This window comes from Acanthisitta chloris, unplaced genomic scaffold (genome assembly GCF_000695815.1).
Source record: "Acanthisitta chloris isolate BGI_N310 unplaced genomic scaffold, ASM69581v1 scaffold13758, whole genome shotgun sequence".
Taxonomy (NCBI): domain Eukaryota; kingdom Metazoa; phylum Chordata; class Aves; order Passeriformes; family Acanthisittidae; genus Acanthisitta; species Acanthisitta chloris.
In genome coordinates this window covers 7,035-26,686 of record NW_008686580.1, presented here as the reverse complement: position 1 = coordinate 26,686, position 19,652 = coordinate 7,035, and the positions used below count along the sequence as shown (strand labels likewise).

The following is a 19,652-nucleotide window of genomic DNA, read 5'->3' as shown; positions in this document are numbered from 1 at the left end:
CAATGTTGCTGTAAGCAGCCTTTGAAGGGTAATTAATTCAGTACCATACACTAGACCCTTTTTGTAGGCAATTTGCAGCGAGTCAAACAGCTTGCCAGCAGCGTGCATTAAAACAACTCTGCAAAGAAACAAGCTAAAAATCTTCCTGAGAACAGAAGTTGATAAAAAACATTATAATCTTCTACACCCTGCTACATGTAGTAGGTCAAAATCATTCCTGATGTAAGCAAGTACATTTCCATTTATTCAGAATGTCTCTAATCTGCCTTTCAGCATGTCACAGTTTAAGTGGGAGTTTGTAAAAATCCAGTGCAAATGACATAGCTTTGACATAATAAAAAACAAAATATGCTTTGCAAACATTTAGCTCCTTAACATTATTTTTGGTATAGTATTTAGCCATGACTCAATGCAACATCCTGACTGCACTGCAGAAGTCAAATGTTTAAAAATTAGACCTAAGCTAAAGTCCAAGATGCAAATGCAAAAGGATGGATGTCTCAGCAGCTGTCAAAACAACTAGTTTTAGTATTTCAGATTAGTTTGAAAATGCCAGGATATGGCAGAAACCAAACACTTTCAGTCTGAAGGACAGAGTTAATCCTTGCCATTTTTTGATAGCTTTCCCAAATCTAATCAACATCACTTTGCCTTTATCAACAGTGATATTCATGCAAATATCACCCATACTAGAGCTCAACTGACCTGTGGTACAGTAAAACACTGCACAATGTCATTTGAATCAGAAGACTGAAAACATTGGATAGATGTTTCTTCCTTAATCCTGCTAAGGGTCTCAGAGGTTTCTTGTAAAGGGAAATAATAAAAAAAGAAAAGCTAGATAGGGCTTTGCAAAATCGGAGCACCAGTAGGAATGGATGACAGTGCTCTGAAATCTGCATGCCATTATTTCATCCAATCTTCCAATATTTCATGTTGAGCCATGAATGTTATAAAATCAGTGGCATTGCAGGAAGCCATGAGTTAACATCATCTGCCTGGACACAACCCTTTCTGCACAGCCCAAAGGAGATTAAACCCCTCCAAGCACTCTTTGGTCTGTACCAGATAGGCTGTATCACAGATTTCTGATGTTTTTTACTGTAGCAGCAGTTGTCTTCCTCTATTTTTTTCAGTAATCTTAATTCCCAGGAGAAAACCAGACACTAGATGACAGTCAGATTGACAATGTCAGAGGAAGATTCTGAACAGAGGCAGCACAGCTCAGCTATTGCCTCCTTTGGAGACCCTGCTTATCTCTCATCCTTGAGGAAAATTCTGGCAGTTTGTAATAATATTTGACTTATGGATGAGCAATTTTTCAACAGCCTGGAAGACTGAGAATCAAGCAAAGTGTGGACTGAGGAACCCCTGGGGTGCCCAGTGCATGGCAGATTACTGTTGACAAAACTCAGGAGACATGGCACAGTATGAGTCTCCAGGCACAGCCCTGATTCCAAAGATACAGCCACCCTCATCTGAATCCCAACGATCTTCTCACCAAACTAACTAGGCACTTCTCTATAGTGGGAGGAAATGATATCTGGGTGTGAGCAATGCACCAACAAAAGTACAAGCCAGATTCCTTAGCGGCAGGACATATCAAGCCATGGTGAGTGTGGGCTGCTGCTCCCACATGGAACTTCACTGCTCTTCGTTCTTCAAAGGCATGGCAGGTATCAGGGTAAAGAAACGAAATACTCAGAAAAAGCTTTTAAATCCAAGTCAAATCCCATCAATGATAGCTTTAAAAGATCAATTCCTTCTATCTATAAAAGCACGTTGATGGGATTATGTGCAATCTGGCTGCTAACATTTGCAGTGTCACAGAACACTGTACAGGCAACTTGAGTGCTCACCTCCTCTCTGAAAACTCCTCACTGTGAGGCATTTTGATGAGGAAAACCTTTCACTGGTGACTTTTGGCTTGAACTGCACACAGAGTCAGCAAAGGACCTTGCCCCAAGTTCAGTAGCACTGTTCATAAGCACAATGCACTCTGAGAAGCCTGCCAGTGGCAGGTGGGTGCTTCACACAGAGTTCATCTTCATGCCTTATTGTTCTACATATTTATAACATCCTGTTACATTATTAATAGTGATTAAATGTTTAGGTATTTCAGATCAATAAAGACTCTGTTTACAAATTTACTTTATTAAAAATTAATGTTACAAAGAGAAAGTGCACGGAATTTGTGTGCAGTATGGAACTGCATCCAGGTTGTAACCTAAGTGCTATGTACTGTGAAAATAAAAAGAATTCTTATGTCCTTATTACTGGAACATGGTTTATCTAATGCATAGGCCTAGTTGACAGGGTAATAGTCAGGTGATGTGGATGATTTGTGGATCTCTTTGTCAGCATGTAAGTTATAGCTTCCCAGGTGAACTACAGCATAAAAACTTATGTGCCCCTATATTTCAAATGTTCAAGAAAATATGTGTTACCAGGTTTTCTGAGCAAGTAAGTGCCCCTTTCCTATGGCACAGTCTTTTTCTGTTAAATGGCAAAGCCAATCTCACAAACAATCTGAGATCCCTCTATCCTTTGCATGATGACTGGAGAGAAACCTGGAGCACAAAATGGTAAACTCCACACTGGTCTATTAACATGTAGTAAAACCAAAGAAGTTAATTAGGTGGCCGGATTATATGTCAGTCACACATGTTAAATTAATTACACTGCAAATACCAGTCAAATTCTACTGGACAGAAAGGTAACTGAATAAAGCACATATGAATCCAACTTGTCTTTCTTCATCCTGCCATTACATGTATGTACAGCATGAAGGGCTGAACTTCCCCCTGCTGATTTTATGAGTATGAGACAGCTTACCTTCCATGGCAGCCAGAGTTAATAAGAGCACTAGAGTTGTTAATTAGATAATAATGCTCTTGTTAATAAGAGCAGTAGAGTTTGCTGCTGTGACACTCTCATGAACTAGACAGGTAGCAACTATAATCTGATAACCAAGATCTTTAGCTGTTGGGACTTTAATGTCTGCAATCCTTTTAAGTATTTTATGAGCACCAGTGAAGAATTCTCAGCTACCCAGGTATCACCATTTTCTCCTGGTTAAATAATTTAATATTCAGAAAAATCTTTCATCTGAAAGAAAACTCACCTGCTCTCAAATGAGACATCTCCTGGGATTACATGAGTGCTTTCCTTCCCAATAAGGAATCTGATTCGATCATAAAAGAGCCTTGGAGGATGCTGAGAGAAAGGTGGTTGGCTGTGTTGAATAAGGTCAAGGGGATCAGGCGAACCCTGGCAGAGAGGACTTGAGTAACAATTGCTTTGGTGACAGCAGTCAGGGTCTACACAGTCTGTCAAGCCATCTAAAATGGAAAGAATGGAAAGTTCATTAAATTCAGTGGTTCTGAGAATAAAGTGCCACATTTACTTCCAGAGAGCACAGGAGGAATGTAATCCATGGGAAGGCATGCTGATTATGACACAGTCAAATTCAATAAAACATTAAAACGTGCTTAGTCCAAGAGAGGCATTTGTCTCAGTCATTAACAGTATCACCTCATCAGATCCTCACACGACAGAAACAGAACCTACAAACTGAGTGAATAGGGAAGAGCAGGACTGTCTTCACTGCAGGACAGGCAGAAGAAAGGCACTACATAATACTTGTCAGTCCAACGGGTGTGTGATCCACACTGTGCAGCTACTACCACTAACAGTCCTTTACTGTCAGTACTGTGTGGCCACACCTGTGCAGGATATACACTCACTAATCAGTCTGCACTAATGAGGTCTGAAATCTTACCTAACTCTCATAAGCGTCCTCACTGCAGCAGGCAAAAAAAAGGTACTTGTTACAGATGTCTGACTTCTATTTTAAGCCCTACAATAGTTCTACTTGTGCTTTAGGATGTTTACTTTTCATTTATCAGTTGCAATACTAGAATAATCAAAAAAGGGCATAATAATGACTACACTCCTTCTGTAGTTGGTGATACATGAACACACACCTTGATGCAGGCTCTATCCCAGTGACCTGACAGATACAGTCTTCTCTATGGACGTTTGCACCAGGAAAGCAAATTTGGAAAGTGAAAATAAAGCTATTCCTCCTCCCTTCATTTTCAAGTATGAAAAATAAGAGAAATAACATATTTTTTTTGCAAAATCTCTACTTCTTCATGGACAAATTTCCAGCAACATGTGTGGGTGAAATTAATTTACTTAAATGTCCAAAGCTTATGATGAAAATTGAAGCACTGAAGTGCATCTAAATTAAACTTAAAATTGGGCTATTGGCATTTATTTGCTTCTATCAGCAGCTTAGATGTCCAAATTGCCTAAATTACATACTCAACCAGAAACAGATTTAATAAGAGATGGTAAAATGTCCTACTATCTTCTTCAACATCCATTTTATGACTTAGCAGCTGCTAACTGGCTTGGACTGACAAGCACACTAATGCATATAAAGTGAGATGAAAGTGTCGTATCCTTCAACATAGACATCTCTTTGTATTTTTAACAAGGTCGTTCTGAATAAATGTGGAGTCATCATATCACTGTATGGATTTCCCTTGTGTTAAAATTGGAATGCTATAGGATCAACATACTGTCAGATATTTTCACTTCATGCTTTGACTTTCTATGCTCTGTTTGTATCAACACTTTGAAGTCTATCAACCCGTACCTCCTCCGGGCAAGCTGTGCTAGCAGGGGCACTGCTGGAGTTTTGTCATTGACTTTAATGGGTGCAAGACCAACCCTCAGCTAGCTCTGCTCCTTTCTCAAGAGAGCACACTGTACTGTGTGAATGCTCAGCAAACAGCAGCATAAAATATTCACTTTGAAAAGAAAGCAAAAGCCCTTCTACAGAACAAACAAATAGAATGAAGTGGTTTTCCTGCCATCTGAAAATCCTTGTCTGACCTTGAGCAAGGTAATTGCTTGACTAAGGAAAAACATTAACAAATCCATCCTGCTGCAGCTGGGAAATCTGATAGAGCAGGCTAGTTTTTGTGATAATGAGCCAAGGGCAACTGTAGATAGCTAGCAACAATAATCTTGGACCCTCGGATCCAGCAAAGCTGGCATGGCTACAGGTCAGTATGTGCTTTAAGTTCTTTCCACATTCCCCAAATCCTGGAGACAACAGGCATTTGCCAGCGGTGGGAGAAGAACTTCACAGGGCAATGCTGAATTTATTGACTTTGAGTGTAGCAGTCACTTTATATTCAGGAAAGCCTAGAAAGCCATTGCAATCTGCTAAGAAATCAGTAAGCTGAAACAATAAGGGGCCTCCAGTCTAAACAAAAGCACACAGGAAGAGGATGGAGGAGGTCACAACATGAACCAGAGGGGTTTTCAGTGTGTTCTGATGAAAAACACAAAAGAGCTTTTTGGGTTGAAACCTGAAGAGCACGCTTGGAACTTCAAGACAAAAAAAAAATAAATCTCCTCTTATTGTTTCCTCTTTTTTTTGTCCAGGGAATGAAACACTCTATACTCTTAATAAGTGAACTGTAAAGCATCAAATTAATAGCAGATTATCCAAGACTATAAATATTAAACAATTATACTAGACTTGCAAAAGCGATAAAGACATTGAAATCTCTTGCTGTGGTTTTTACTGGTGAAGATGCCTGCAGAGTGCTCTGATGTGGCCAGGCCATTTGGGGCTGGGCTCTGCCAGTGGAAGGGTTATGGCAGTGACAAGTCTTGTTCAAGGAGTCAAGGGACTTTCTGAAAGGTACTAATTTCTACAAGCTGACTGCTGTCTACCTGAGAAACCTGACAAATATTGGTCTGGCAGAATAAGTGCTAATCAGAAAAAAGGCATACTTATTTCAGAATAACAGTATCCACGGGGAAGCTATTTTGGAGTAATTTATTCCACAGTAGCTATTCTGATTAATTTTTTTCCTTGTCAACAAGCCATTAGATGTGGGAACTGAGATGACCTGATTCTCTCATTTATGTAAGAAAGACAAGTGAAAGGTCATGGAAATATTAGAATATGAAAATTTGCTTAGGAAAGAAATAACTATAAAATTAACAATTAACTACTTCACTTTTTCTAATAGAGTCCTTGTTTTCCTCTGCTTCAGTCAAGAGTTTACATGTCTGGCAACAACACAATGCATTCAGGCTGTACACTAAAAGAAACCAAGTAAAGGGAAAGCAGTTTTCCACCTTCCAGTCAGACTTAATTTTCATCATTTTTTTTGCAGTTTCCTTGTCAGCAAAGTGACTGCCTTATAAACTCTTTCAGGTTCTGCTAATGGAGTTCTTTTCGTTTGAATTACTTGCACTTGGCTTCATTTGCCTCTCCAGGCTGCCAGGGCTACAAGAGGGTGGGTTTCCCATTAGTAGGGTGTGAAGTCCCAGAAGCATAGCTGAACAACCCGTTGTGAGAATGGTGTGTGTCCTAACGGCATCCTGAATGTATGAATGCTGGATTCCCCAGGAACAGCTTATGGCCTTGGGAGAAAAGACTAAAAAGTCATCAGAGAAAGAAATTGCTACACAAAGTACCAATGTTAATGCAAAGAAGCAGTCTTCTAGGCTACAGATTATCATTTATGGCTTTGCTCTCTCTCATGCTGTATTGTTTTTAAAATATTTCTATTGATCAGATGACAGTTTATTTCGATCTCCCCCCTCAGCCATGTAGAATGAAACAGAAGACAGATGCTAGGCTCAGAGAAGATGTTCCATGGGCAGAGGCAGGAGGTGCAGAAGTACCAGTTCCTCCATGGACTCTTAACACCAGATATTTGGCTCAGGCCATTGCATATATGTATTTCAGAATTATTAACTAGAATGGTCTGAATAATGTAATTTCTATCTTTTTTTCCAAACAACCAAATGAAATTTAGAAGAGAGATCAAATTTGATAAAACTGAAAAATATTTTTCATACTTTGTGCTGATGTAAAAGAATAAAACATCTATTTTCGGGCAATGAGCTCCAAAGCCAAAACAAAATCTTTGTTCCACTTTAGGCTCATTTGAGGCTTTGGTTTTTAGTGAGACAATCTGAAAGAAGAAAAAATCCAAACCTAAAACCCCAAAAGAAACTCCTGTAATTCATCATGATATCCACCAAAACAAACCAGGTAAAACAAACTGGTACAGAATCACAAGCTACATATGGAGACAGTTTATGATAATGCAAATCATATTAGTAAGTGCATGTGAGGATAACATTTTCAACAAGCAAATCCTATTTGAAATGAGATTTTTAATCCAGGAGAATAACCCAGAGAAGCCAAATAAATCTTGTTTATAAACTATATCATGCAATACATTCACCTGAAAGTACTACAAATACATTAGTCAGTTCTCAACCAATGGTCAATTTTAGTTAAATTTTCATATCAGAAACCAACTATTAAAAAAACCCACTGTGCTAATAAACCAGCAGGGTTTCTTTTAAATCTCAGGAGACCACAGTCAGGAGTATGAACAAACTACTACAAACAGCAAAAACTGTAATTCATACAGCAGGGGAGCCTGTACACTGAAGTTTTTATTGTCAATTACCCCAAAGTGCATCACAGCATAGGTGCAGACTAAAATGCATTACAGAGGTGTAAATGATCTTGGTTTGCTATTAGCATTTTTTTATTTATTTTATAGAAAAGACAGTCAGGCACCTTCATGGTGCACTACAGATTATATAATACAGTGATTCATATTTTGATGAGTCTGAGATGATGTTTTCACATCTTCCAGGTACCTTGCTTTGCATGGGATAATGATGAAGTGGGACTTTTTGTTTTGTAAATGAATTAGACAATTAAAATATTTTTAATATTCCTGCTAAGGTAGAATTTACAGAGATTGACTTGAGGATGAAAAGCACTTCATAGCACTCTTAAATAATTTAAGCAACCTCAAAGAAAAGGCAGAGCATGCCAGAACAAGCTGCTTTGTTTTCAGTCGCATCAATCCTATCTGCATTGCAATAGAACACAGAATTTGGACAAGATTTTTCCCATTTCTTTTCTGAGGAATAGGTTTTTTCAGGAAGCTTTCTATAAGGAACTATATTAATATTTATTGTGTCAGGACTTTGCTTCAATGGAATCACACAATGTTTTCCATCAACCAAATATGTTTTCTTGCTTATACATTTATATATATATTTTTCTTATTCAATATGATGGAAAGACTCTCCAAGTGTTGTGAAATTTCCCCCTCAGCTATGTTTCTACTGCAGTCATGGAAGGCTCAGGTTGTGCTTGGTACAGCACATTCTCTAATGCACATATTATGCAGCAATGTCTCTTCTACAGGGATGATCACCTTCAGCAGTCACACAAACTGGCAATGGAGCTGTGGCTATGGACCCACCTTTCCACTGTTTACTTTGCAGCAATGTATTCTGTACCTGCCATGTTTGGGCAAATGCTGTACAGTGAGTGCATTTTGTATGTTTTGTATTTGAGCTCTCCATACACTGCATAACATCTATATTAAATCCTCATTAAAATAAAATAACAGTTAGGTAAAAAGGCATTTTGTAGGCTATAAGCTAACTGCAAGAACATGAAACAAGTCACATATTTTGTGCCTGATATGAACAGCTCTATGTCAGCTACTTTTCAAATACCAGCATCTCTATTCTTCTCATCTACCATTGAATTACTTGCAATTCATGACTGCAAATATGGGAATATCACAATAACTCATGTTGCTGAAAATGGATCTGTGTTTACAATTACTACAAACTGTCTATCTACAATTTCAGGAACACCCAAGGACAGCCAAGAGGCACTGCATGGGGACACTGGTAAGGCAAGCAAAGAACAAACTAGGTCTAATTTGGGCAGTGGTAGCTTCCACAGCTCACTGGTGCAGCACACAATAACTTACACAGTGGCTTCTTTTGTATTAAACTACTGAGACACTTTATTAACTGGCTATGAAAATTACAAATTCAGTCAGACTCTACCTCTCATGTTGCTGTGTTAGTTATTTTAATAAACCACCCACTATCATTAGGTTCTGGCAAGCAAAATGTAAATAGTTAGCAATAATACTTAAAATTGCTAGTCTTCTGCTTAAACATTCATTAAATGAACAAAGTTCTCACCCTTTCAAGCTTTTGTCACACATGGAGAAGACACTGCTGAAGTTAACTAGTAGTTTAATGTAAACTAATAAGTTTGAAGTTTTATGGTAATACCAAACCCAGAATACTATGAGAAGTGGTGTAGATGCTTATATGGTGCATGCAAGCACATATATGCAGACATGTTCACAAGCACACATACTAATAATATACTTGCTCAGTGACATGAAAATCAAATCCATCTCTAAGCAATATACTGTACTTAGTTTGGGCACCACAATTTAAGAAAGATATAAAGCTATTAGAAAACATTCAAAGGAGAGCTACAAAGATGGTGACTTGAGGCAAGGCAAAGCCATATGAGGAGCAGCTGAGGTCACTTGGCTTGTTCGGAGACTGAGGGGAAACCTCATTGCAGCCTCCAACTTCCTCATGAGCTGATGTCTTCTCTCTGGTGACCAGTGACAGAATCCAGGGGAATGGCATGAAACTGTGCCCGGGGAGGTTTAGGTCAGATATTAGGAAAACGTTCTTCACCCAGAGGGTGTTTGGACACTGAACAGCTCCCTAGGGCAGTGGTCACAGCACCAAGCCTGCCAGAGCTCAAGAAGTGTTTGGATAATGCTCTTAAGCACATGATGTGATTTTTGGGGCTGTCTTGTGCAGGGCCAGGAGCTGCACTTTCATGCTCTTTGTGGGTCCCTTCCAACTCAGGATATTCTATAATTCTGTGAATACCAATGACCTTCATTTTCACTGCTGCAGAGCAACTCGGAACGGTGTGTGTCAGTGCACTCCTGCTCCCTCTATACTGATCCCAGTGAGCACAAGCCAGCAATGAAGCTGTGAGATCTGTGTCCAGAACACTTTCACAGAAAGCAAAAAATACTTGTGAAATAAAAAACCCCTTGCTTGCTGCAAGTTTCTCCTTGCAGTAAGCAGATATCATTCTCTGAACTCCTATGCAGTACAACTTAAAAGACTAAACACCATGACTCTCAACGCTTGAAGGATTTGAGCTTTTTGGTACATTTGTGTGATCAGTTGTTCAATACTAGTATTGTTTGTAAAAAAAAAAAAAGCCATGGGAGTCTTCAACTCACATTTACTTTCTCTCTTGTACAGGTTTCAAATATGCATTAAACATTGCTTGTGCTGACTTGTTTCACCACAGGCTCAGTTCAGTCTAATTAGGGTTGCCAGGAATCTAAGCAAATGGAATCAAAGAGTAACTTCAGAAGAGACTAAGCAGCAGCAGCAGCAACTGTCATGAGTCTCTAATGCTTATTCATATTCATTATTTCAAAATTCCCAAATTTTAGCCATAATACATAGCATGCAGCAGACAGTCAGGCTGTTAACTGGGGAGCACTGATGTTTGTATAAGGAAACCCACCAATGTGCCTGTGGAAAGGCTTCAAGCATTTTATCCACTGAGTACCAGTGGTGTGTGGCCTTCCACATGCAGGAAAATACAAATATATCAGGGTTTTCAGAAACTGTAAGTATCCCCAGGGAGTCCTCGCTGCTCAGCAACAATGAAAACCATTCCCATCAGTGTTATTTATATTGTGTAATAATAGCATATTACTTATATATGGACTCAATATCTTGGTGATGGATAGGTTATTAAAATGCCAATGGATGGGTCAGAAATACATCAATATTTTAGCAGCACTGGTTATCAACCCAAGGCTATGCTGAGTCATATATTTCCTTGTGCTTCGAAAAGCTTGGAGAAAGCTACAATAACTGTCTGAAGTGACTGAAAGGATATTTGGAAGAGAATTCAAAGCTTGTAGTAAATGCTATTTTCCTTAAAAACAAACAGGCAAGATTGATTCATGAAACAAAAATGATAAAAAGAGATGCAGGCAAATTTAAAAGAGAGATTCGTATCAAAGAAATTAATGGGAGTGACAGGCTTCAACTTTCAGCTTAAGACAAAGACCTGCATGTGCAGCAGCAGGGTAAATATATGTCCAAAGAGCAGGCACATTGTGGCTTGGCAGAGTGGGAGGTGACCCACAAGCTGGTGCTAAGTGCCCCGTGTCCCATGTTATGGCAGTGTGCTCTGCCTCCTGTGCCCAGGACACAGGCACTCGCCTGCACAGAGCTCTGCAGAGCTTTCAAGGAATCTTCTGGAGCTACTGAAGCTTCCAATGTGTCTAAATTAATGGCAGGACAGAAGAAAGTCACCTGCTCAGATGAACTGAATGGCCATCTTATAAACAGAGATCATGTCAGCTGTGACAGTGAAAGAACTGGAGAAAGAAATGGGGAACAATGTGATGCTGAGGAAAACTGTGGTGAGGGAAAGGCCCCACTGCAAAGGACATCTGCTTGACTTCTTGGCATTTTTTAATGGACATCGCATTGCTAACAGACTGCAGATGTACTCCACGAGAGCAAGTGCAAACCATGCCATCGTGCATCTGTTATAATGCTGAGACCTTTTCAATGATATTTGTAGTGATATTTGAACAGGTAAACATGCCCTTAAGTCTGCAAGCAGGAAAAAGCTAACAGAGAGTTATGAGCTGGAATGGGAAAGGCAGTTATGGTACAGCCAGGGTACAAGTGCAGCAAATCCTAAAGGGGCTCTAAAAGAAATTGTACTCTCCCTGCTCAGGAAAATAGTTCCACACATGTTTGACCTTACCACCACGGGTAAGTGTGCTGATGGGAACTCAGTGTTTCAGTGGCTGTGGGACCAGTATTTCTGTGAATATGCTTGTGACTTTTCTTCATACTAACATATCAGTCCTTAACAAATGCATCCAAGATTTCCCCCCTCATAAAGCTTTCGTGCTCTTAATACAGGCCAAACAATAACACTAACACTTGCTTATGCCAAATAAACTACATTATTCAATTCTTACGGTTGGGGCTAATAAAATTTTCTAACATGTTTTTTTCTACCATGTATTTGAGTGTAGCTTCAAATGATTAAAATATCTCAGTTTTTCAGTTGCTGAAGGCACCATATAATGAATCAACTGAAAACTATGCAAAATTATCTTTCTGCCTTGTCCTAAAATTTAGAGCTCGTTTGAAATAATAATTGTTCAACTTTACTACAGCTTTGTTCTTTGGTTGTGACTTCCTCCTAATGCACTTGAAGGACAATAGAACTCCTAAGGACTGAGATATAAATGTTTGATTTAAACACAATTGGAATGATTAAGACCTTTGCTAGATGAGAATCCCATGATTTGGAAATACAAGGGCACTAAATTAGCTACAGAGCATGATCTCTTGGGCTTTGTGTCACTGTCCGAATATGATCACATCCTAATGGCTTAGGAAGTTACTACCTGTCAGCTGCATTTTGTAACTCAACTGAGTACATGCTCTTAACTCACCACAACTGCAGGCCAAAATGCTAATAGCCTCCATTTTTATGAACCTAATCCAGTTATGTAGCTTGATAGATGGAAACTTGTTATGTCACCATAATATTCTCATAGTCTAAGGCTACCTCCAGCAAACAGGACTTAACAGGTAATGTCATGTCTCCTTCCCAATTTGTTTTTATTGCTGTGTTGGTATACAAACCCTGAATCAGTAGGAATCAGCTTCTGATTTTGTATTAGCCTAACACTGGTATAACTCCAATGACTTGGGGGAATTTTTCGGATTTATAATTATGCCAAATCAGGTCCTATGAACATATATATAAAGAGGAGTGGTTTTAATATGTAGATATAATTTTCTTTTCTTATACAAAATTGATTGCGAAGGAAACTTAATTACATTTAGCCCATCTGTAGGAGTCAGAATAACTAAATATTTCTCTCTGCACTTATCTCTAATTGTAATGTCAACAGAGCTGTCCTAGTCCATGTTATGTTGCCATTAAAAAGGAAAAAGAAAATTGCTTTTAAAATCTGCAGTGAAATGATGTTAAGTGTCTGCCTTAAACTGACAAATTCAAGGAGATTTAGAGTAAAAACTGCCAGCTCTTCCAATAACTCACCATTATTGCAGAGTATAAAGCACCCAAAATCACAATACAGGGCAGTTTATACAAAGCCAGTTCATAGCGTGTATCAGAAAATGCTTTACATACATTACAGGCTAAACAGGGTTTTACTGGACAGATTTAAGAGCACAGGAGAGTGAGTCAGTAGCTTGGACAGCAGGGGAGCGCACTGACAGATGGGAAAGCACAGGGGGGCAGCAATGCCAGCTGTGGGACCTTGTGTGACAGGGATACACACCAGCGTAGGAGATCAGAGACACTGGGCACAGAGACGGTTGTTGGACCTCTTGGAAATAAGGTGGAAAAGGAAGAATAAGAGAGGAAGAAGGCAATTTGAATGGCATTCAGAATCAAGGAAGCCCTTGCCAAAGGCCAGCAGGATCTTAGAGCCCACAGGATACAAAATCAGAAGGTCTCAAAATATATCTGTAAATGAGGAATCATCACTGAGTCAGAATGTTTCTATTGAGGTCCCACAGTGACCTCAGCTCTTGGATCTACATCAAGCTTAATTTATCAATGACCTAGAAGAATAGAGACAATCATAATACCCAGGTTTGCCCCTACAGTTGGGTATGAGATCTCACCCAGGACACCGAAATAGTCTAAGTGTCACACAGTAAGAGAATATATATATCAATACATCTCAGTGTACAATATAAGGAAAAAAAAGTAACTGTGCTTGGGGCAGAGCATAGAATCATAGAATGATTTGGATTCAAAATGACCTTAAAGATCATCCCGTTCCAACCCCCTGCCATGGGCAGGGACACCTTCCACTAGACCAGGTTTCTCAAAGCCCCATCCAACCTGGCCCTGAATTTACTGTTTGAATGAGAAAGCTGCATGGCTCTGAGTATGGGGGCAAGCACACTGTAAAGGCTGGTAGCAATTAAATGAGAGAAAAGCAATAGGCCTTGACTGTTCAGGAAATTAGTATTCCTAAAGCAGGAAAAATAATGAACTTTGAGAACAACCAGTGAGGAATGTGGCTTCTCTCCCACTGGTAAGTTTGAAATAGAGTCTGGATGTTTTTTTCTGAAAAAAATGCTCCATCTTGTGTATTAGAATGAACTACTGCAAAGGAGGAAGAGACTAACTTATGAAAGAACTGTTTTTTCCCAGCAAACCTAAAACTTACACAGCCTGAGAATGAATCAAGACTACAGAGGTCTGACATAGGGAACATCTAGTGCTGAATACCCTGGTTCAACTAATGGAGAACAGTGAATGATTAGCACAGGGCTCTGTTTATGGTACTTTCCAACATTACTTTTCTGCATACTTTCTACACTGGCTTCCTCAACAGTGCTTCAAATGTAGGTCCAGAAAATTGCAAGAACTGTGCTGTGTTTCAGTGGAAATATTAAGAGAGACTAATGTTAAAAAAAGCAACTCTAAATGTATGCTTTATGTTTGAAAATATATTAAATTAATATTAACATCAGACTAAACTCTGGATGCATTTTTACAGACACAGAAGTTTTTTTCATTTGAGTATCCATTGGCTCTCTTTTCTGAGAGAGATGACAGTTACGAGGAAGAGTGGAAAGGAGATAGAAGAAATTACTTGTTACACTTTTGTTTCGCTTTGCTTGCTTTTTGTAAGAAAAGATCAAGTACTGGGATGATAGATATGGCACACAGATACTTTCTGCCTCGAGCAGCATCTAGCAGAAGGGTCTGTTCCCTCACTGTGCTGCTTCAGATGAAGTCAGCGGAACAACTGTCTTGAGCAAACAGACAAACATTGACATTTTGTGATGAAAAGGAAAACATATACCGAAACTATAGATTCAAATGACAGTCAAGGATGTGACAAATAAACAGAGACACATGAATTATGTATCTTACCTCCATCATTGTCCAGGTTGTCTCCACACACCATTTCCATGACAACATTACATCCCGAGCCACTCCAGCCCACTTGACAAACACAGTGCCATCCATTTTGATCAAGAGTGCACCTCCCATTTCCATAACAGAGACCTGGGCAACCATCTAGAAGAGAAAATGTGAAAAGATAAGCCTTCATGAAGGAATTTCTGATCTTACTTTACAGTTGCAATTATTCGTTAACGTTCCTTCATCTAATACAATACTTGCTGTCTTCAAATGATCACAGCTGCTGTGCATGCCATTTATATTTTTGGTCAAACATGGAAAAATCCCCATCCTGGTTCTTCACTTTGCTTGCCCAAAAGTAAGTTCTCAGTGAGGATTATTTTTTTAGTGTGCAGTATTTTATGTGCAGGAAAAAAGTGTGTGAAGTTGTAAGTTATAAAGTCTGCCATGTCCACCTCTTTCTCTACATATTGAAAAATAAGCTGCAGCTCACAAAGGAAGTAATATACATAATCAAGATTTATATCGAAGATATACATGGAAAATATTGTCTAAATGACAAACAGGCGTTTGTGGACATAGTCCGACACATTGCAGGGAGTGGAGGTGACCTTTTTATTCTGTTCATAAATACTCATCTGACTGAGAAAAAGCCAATTTGATTTATGCTACAACATAACTCTTTCCACAGAAGGCAATTGAGGGAGCATTTCTTCCAGTGTCCCATTCTACTTTCTTCCATAATGAATAAAATACAACCAACACGTGCCCTTTAATTCTAGATCAAAACTGGAACAAGGACTGTAGCATCCTCTGGATTATATACTTGCAAGCTCTGAATCAACAGTAATTTGGACATTCACAGCTAGATTTCTTGCCTGTAAGAGTGAGAGAGGAATGGTCTCTTGGATGTGTACACTCATGCCCATCTGCTTGCATAGTGAAGTGCCAGCTCAGACATTTGTCAAATCTTCACCATGTCACACATGGAGCCAAAGGACAATGGATAAAGCTTGGCAATAAGCTTAACAGTGCAAGTGGCATCCCTTCTAAGAGGATACTTTCTCTTTTGCCATCATGGACATACAGTATCTGAATGCCCTTCTGCCCTTGATACTGAACATCAACATGTAGGTATCATCAGAGAGAACTTTGTTTTAAGGTAGAAACTAGAAGCCTCAGCCTGCATCTGTGTTTGACAGCCCCAAGATGCTCTGGATGGATTTTGCAGGAGCCGATTGGAGAGTCTGGTCCATCAGGTTGTGACTTACAGCCCCATATGCAGCACACTTCCAGGAAACTTGACATGAGACACACAACCTCTCTCCTTCACACCCTCAGCACAGTTTATCAATCACATCTGCAAACAGGGGGATCGGAGAGTCTGACCCTCATGCTCAGAAGAGGTGGCGACGGATGGCACCATTTTCTCACAGTGGAATTCTGGAAGATACTGCTCTAAAACAGCATGAAGTTGGCAACCACCAAATATACAGTAAAGCCAATTATTTGCCTCTTTGGGGGAGTTGGGGGAAAGGACAGGATGTGAGAGCTGTTCTGGGTAATGGGGATGTTTTTCCACTTTGAATCACTGCCCTGCTGAGTTAATTAATTTCTTGTACATTATTATATTTTGCTGCTGTGTGTGGTTATCCTCTATGTCTATAAATGTAATCAAATGAATACCTACATGCTTTTATCATTACCTAGTTCTGAAGAAATAAAATAAGAAATACAAAATAAGCACTCAGGTCTTTCTGCAATATTGGTTAGTTTGATATTTCAGCTAGCAGCATTTTTGGAAGGGGCACTGTGCATCACTGCTCAGCAGGCTGAGGGACTGCTGTCAGACTCCAGGAAGGTACTTGTGCTGACATGAATAAGCAGGACCTGAGGCAAGGCATGAGAATCAAATGAACAGCACCAGACACAAAGCAACATAAAATTTAACTCTTGTATCAAATGATTTGAAGAGAACTAGATCACATCTGGCACAGCAGCTTTTAAAAAAAGTGTACTTCTCTATCAAAAGATATTTACTTCAAGCATAAATGAGAAAAAAAAAAAGAAAAAAAATTTTTGTTCTCATGGAGACGGTATCAACACAAGCTTTTTGAGCAAGTCCACAGCTCTGGCATTACTTTGAGATGGTAAGCAAGAGCAAAAAATGGATTTGCCTAACACAGCACATCAGATGGCCACGTAAAACATGCTTACATTGCTGCAAATTTGCAAATGATTTGAGCATATTATTTGCTAAAAACTGCATTTTCTGCTCCATGTGTTTATATATATGTATAATCTCCATAAACAAATGTGTTATCTATTCTGGGAATTTAGCAGTACAGAAGCTCAGACAAAAGGGGTAACACAAAACATTCCCAATACTTTTGTATATTTTCATCAATTTTTTTTGCAATGCTGACATGAAAAACTTACCTTGAACAGCATCTAAGTAGTGAGCTTAAAAAAGAAAAGAACAAAACTGAGATGGATCAAACTTCTGTACCCAAATGAAAATACAGTCACCATTTGCTTATGGATTGTCACCTGTGGGTTAGACATAAAGGTGACCAGACCAAAGCACATTGCATTTGTGATCATTCTCCATTTGATGACAAGCATGCAGAGGGGCTGGGGCCACACCTGGCACTGTCCACGATGTGCCGGTTTAGAGCAGGTCTACTTATCTTTTTAAGCATTTTGGTCCTTCTCCAGATTTGCTCTAAACAATCTTTAGAAAATGAGGCTGTTCCTCCTTCACAAACCTAATTCTGACCAAAGCACATTGCATTTGTGATCATTCTCCATTTGATGACAAGCATGCAGAGGGGCTGGGGCCACACCTGGCACTGTCCACGATGTGCCGGTTTAGAGCAGGTCTACTTATCTTTTTAAGCATTTTGGTCCTTCTCCAGATTTGCTCTAAACAATCTTTAGAAAATGAGGCTGTTCCTCCTTCACAAACCTAATTCTTGATTTAACAATTCTGATCTAGCAAATTCTAATGCCAGGGAATGAATTATCTTAAAATGATCAAGATAAAGACAACACATTCTAGATTTTTTTCAAGAAACAAGCATGAGAGCTTATGCTGCTTCTCTCTGAAAATTAGATACTGTGCTATTAAAAACAAAAAAACTGCTTATGAATAATCTTGCTTTAGGACATTTTAGGGAGAAACACTATTAGTCTTTGCAAAAATCTATTGCATTTTATTAAAAATATAGCTATTACATTTGTATAGTAGACTAATGACTTCAAAAAAGATCTGAAAGCTTTACCTTATTAGGAATATTGTTAGGAGCCAGCTACAGAAAAAACACCTTTAGTAATACGTAAAATATGTAAATCCTCAAACAGAAAGGCAAGAGATTTAATGCAAGAATTACTTAAGCTAAATAATTGCTTTGTCCCCTAAGACCTTCTATTTCTTAAACCCTTTTTTCCTTCCTGACTTCAAAGTTCATTTAAGAACACAATGCAAAGACATGTTAGGACAGAGATACCTTTCCTTTGTGTCTGTGTTTTTTTAATTTTTAATTAATTAATTTATGCTATTTCCTCCATATATAAAGCTGCACCAAGCTGCTATGCTGTGGGACAAGCAGGGTGCAGAGGCACCTTTTTACACTTGGCTGGATTCTGGGTCTCTGTTTTTCCAAACTGATTTCAATCAGAATGATGGCTATGGCAGATCTGTGTAGAACTGGTCAAGATTTTATGTATTTCATTTCTTAAGCTACAAAACACCCTTACCAATGGTGCAGTGGTCCCCTTCCCATCCAGGGCTGCATTCACACTTCCCGTCCTTGCACTGCCCGTGCTCGGCACAGTGAGAGTGGCAGGTACGTTCTTCACAGGTTGGTCCCACCCAGCCCTCTTCACACTGGCATATCCCTCTGGAACAGACACCGTGACTGCCACAGTCCAGGGTACATAGCTCTGCACAGGATAACAAAAATACACCATGTGAAACAGCAGTTTATTGCACCAATACTAAATCACTTCTGCACTAATATCACTCATCAAGAGGATCAAATATGGGATTTCAACACCTAGTACAGACCTCAGGCAATCTGGCTGCCTCCTTCTTTAGCAGTTACTTGCCAGATCATTTATTTGTTTGGGGTGGGGACTACAAATGATGGTTTTGCAGATGGTAGAGTAATAGAGTAACAGTCTAAAACAGACAAACAGTGACACAAAAAAAGTCTGTATCTTTTGACTGATAACTGCTTCTGGCTTTCGTCAGAAAGAGACTTGGGAGAGCTGGTGGAGAGCAGCTCAGTACGAATGTACACAGGTGGCCAAGAAAGCCAATGGCATTTTGGGCTATATCAAAACTAGTGTGACCATGAGGACTAGGGCAGTGATCATCCCCCTGTACTCAGCATTGGTGAGGCCACACCTCGAGTATTCTGCTCAGTTTTGGGCCTCCACTAAAAAAAAGACATTGAGGCACTGGAGCCAGTCCAGTGAAGAGCAACGAGGCTCAATGGTCTCGTCTCCTCCAGCCTTGATGATTCTATGACTCCATTCTGAAATCTCTTATAAACTCAAACACTGTGAGCTGAATCAAAGGATAAAGTGGCACATAAAATACATACAATCAAACCAGTCTTTGAGATAGTCAGATGTTTGTAGTGACAATAGAGCCACCAGAAAGAGGCAAAGCAAGCACACTACTCTGAGGGCAGCATACAACTTTACCCAGCCTTGATGATTCTATGACTCCATTCTGAAATCTCTTATAAACTCAAACACT

The 19,652-nt window shown here is 39.3% G+C and overlaps 1 protein-coding gene across 1 annotated transcript in view; it reads right to left on the bottom strand.

The window, feature by feature from the left end:
* Positions 1-18,833, bottom strand: part of TENM1 (teneurin transmembrane protein 1) — a gene marked incomplete at its 5' end in the record, with an annotated part of 98,473 nt that extends 79,640 nt beyond the window's left edge. Inside the window, 3 exons of the mRNA XM_009080228.1 lie at positions 3,125-3,341; positions 14,894-15,040; positions 18,644-18,833. Of these exons, the coding sequence (XP_009078476.1) occupies positions 3,125-3,341; positions 14,894-15,040; positions 18,644-18,833 (554 nt within the window). The remainder of the gene's footprint in view (positions 1-3,124; positions 3,342-14,893; positions 15,041-18,643) is intronic.
* Between the last annotated feature and the right edge of the window lie 819 nt (positions 18,834-19,652).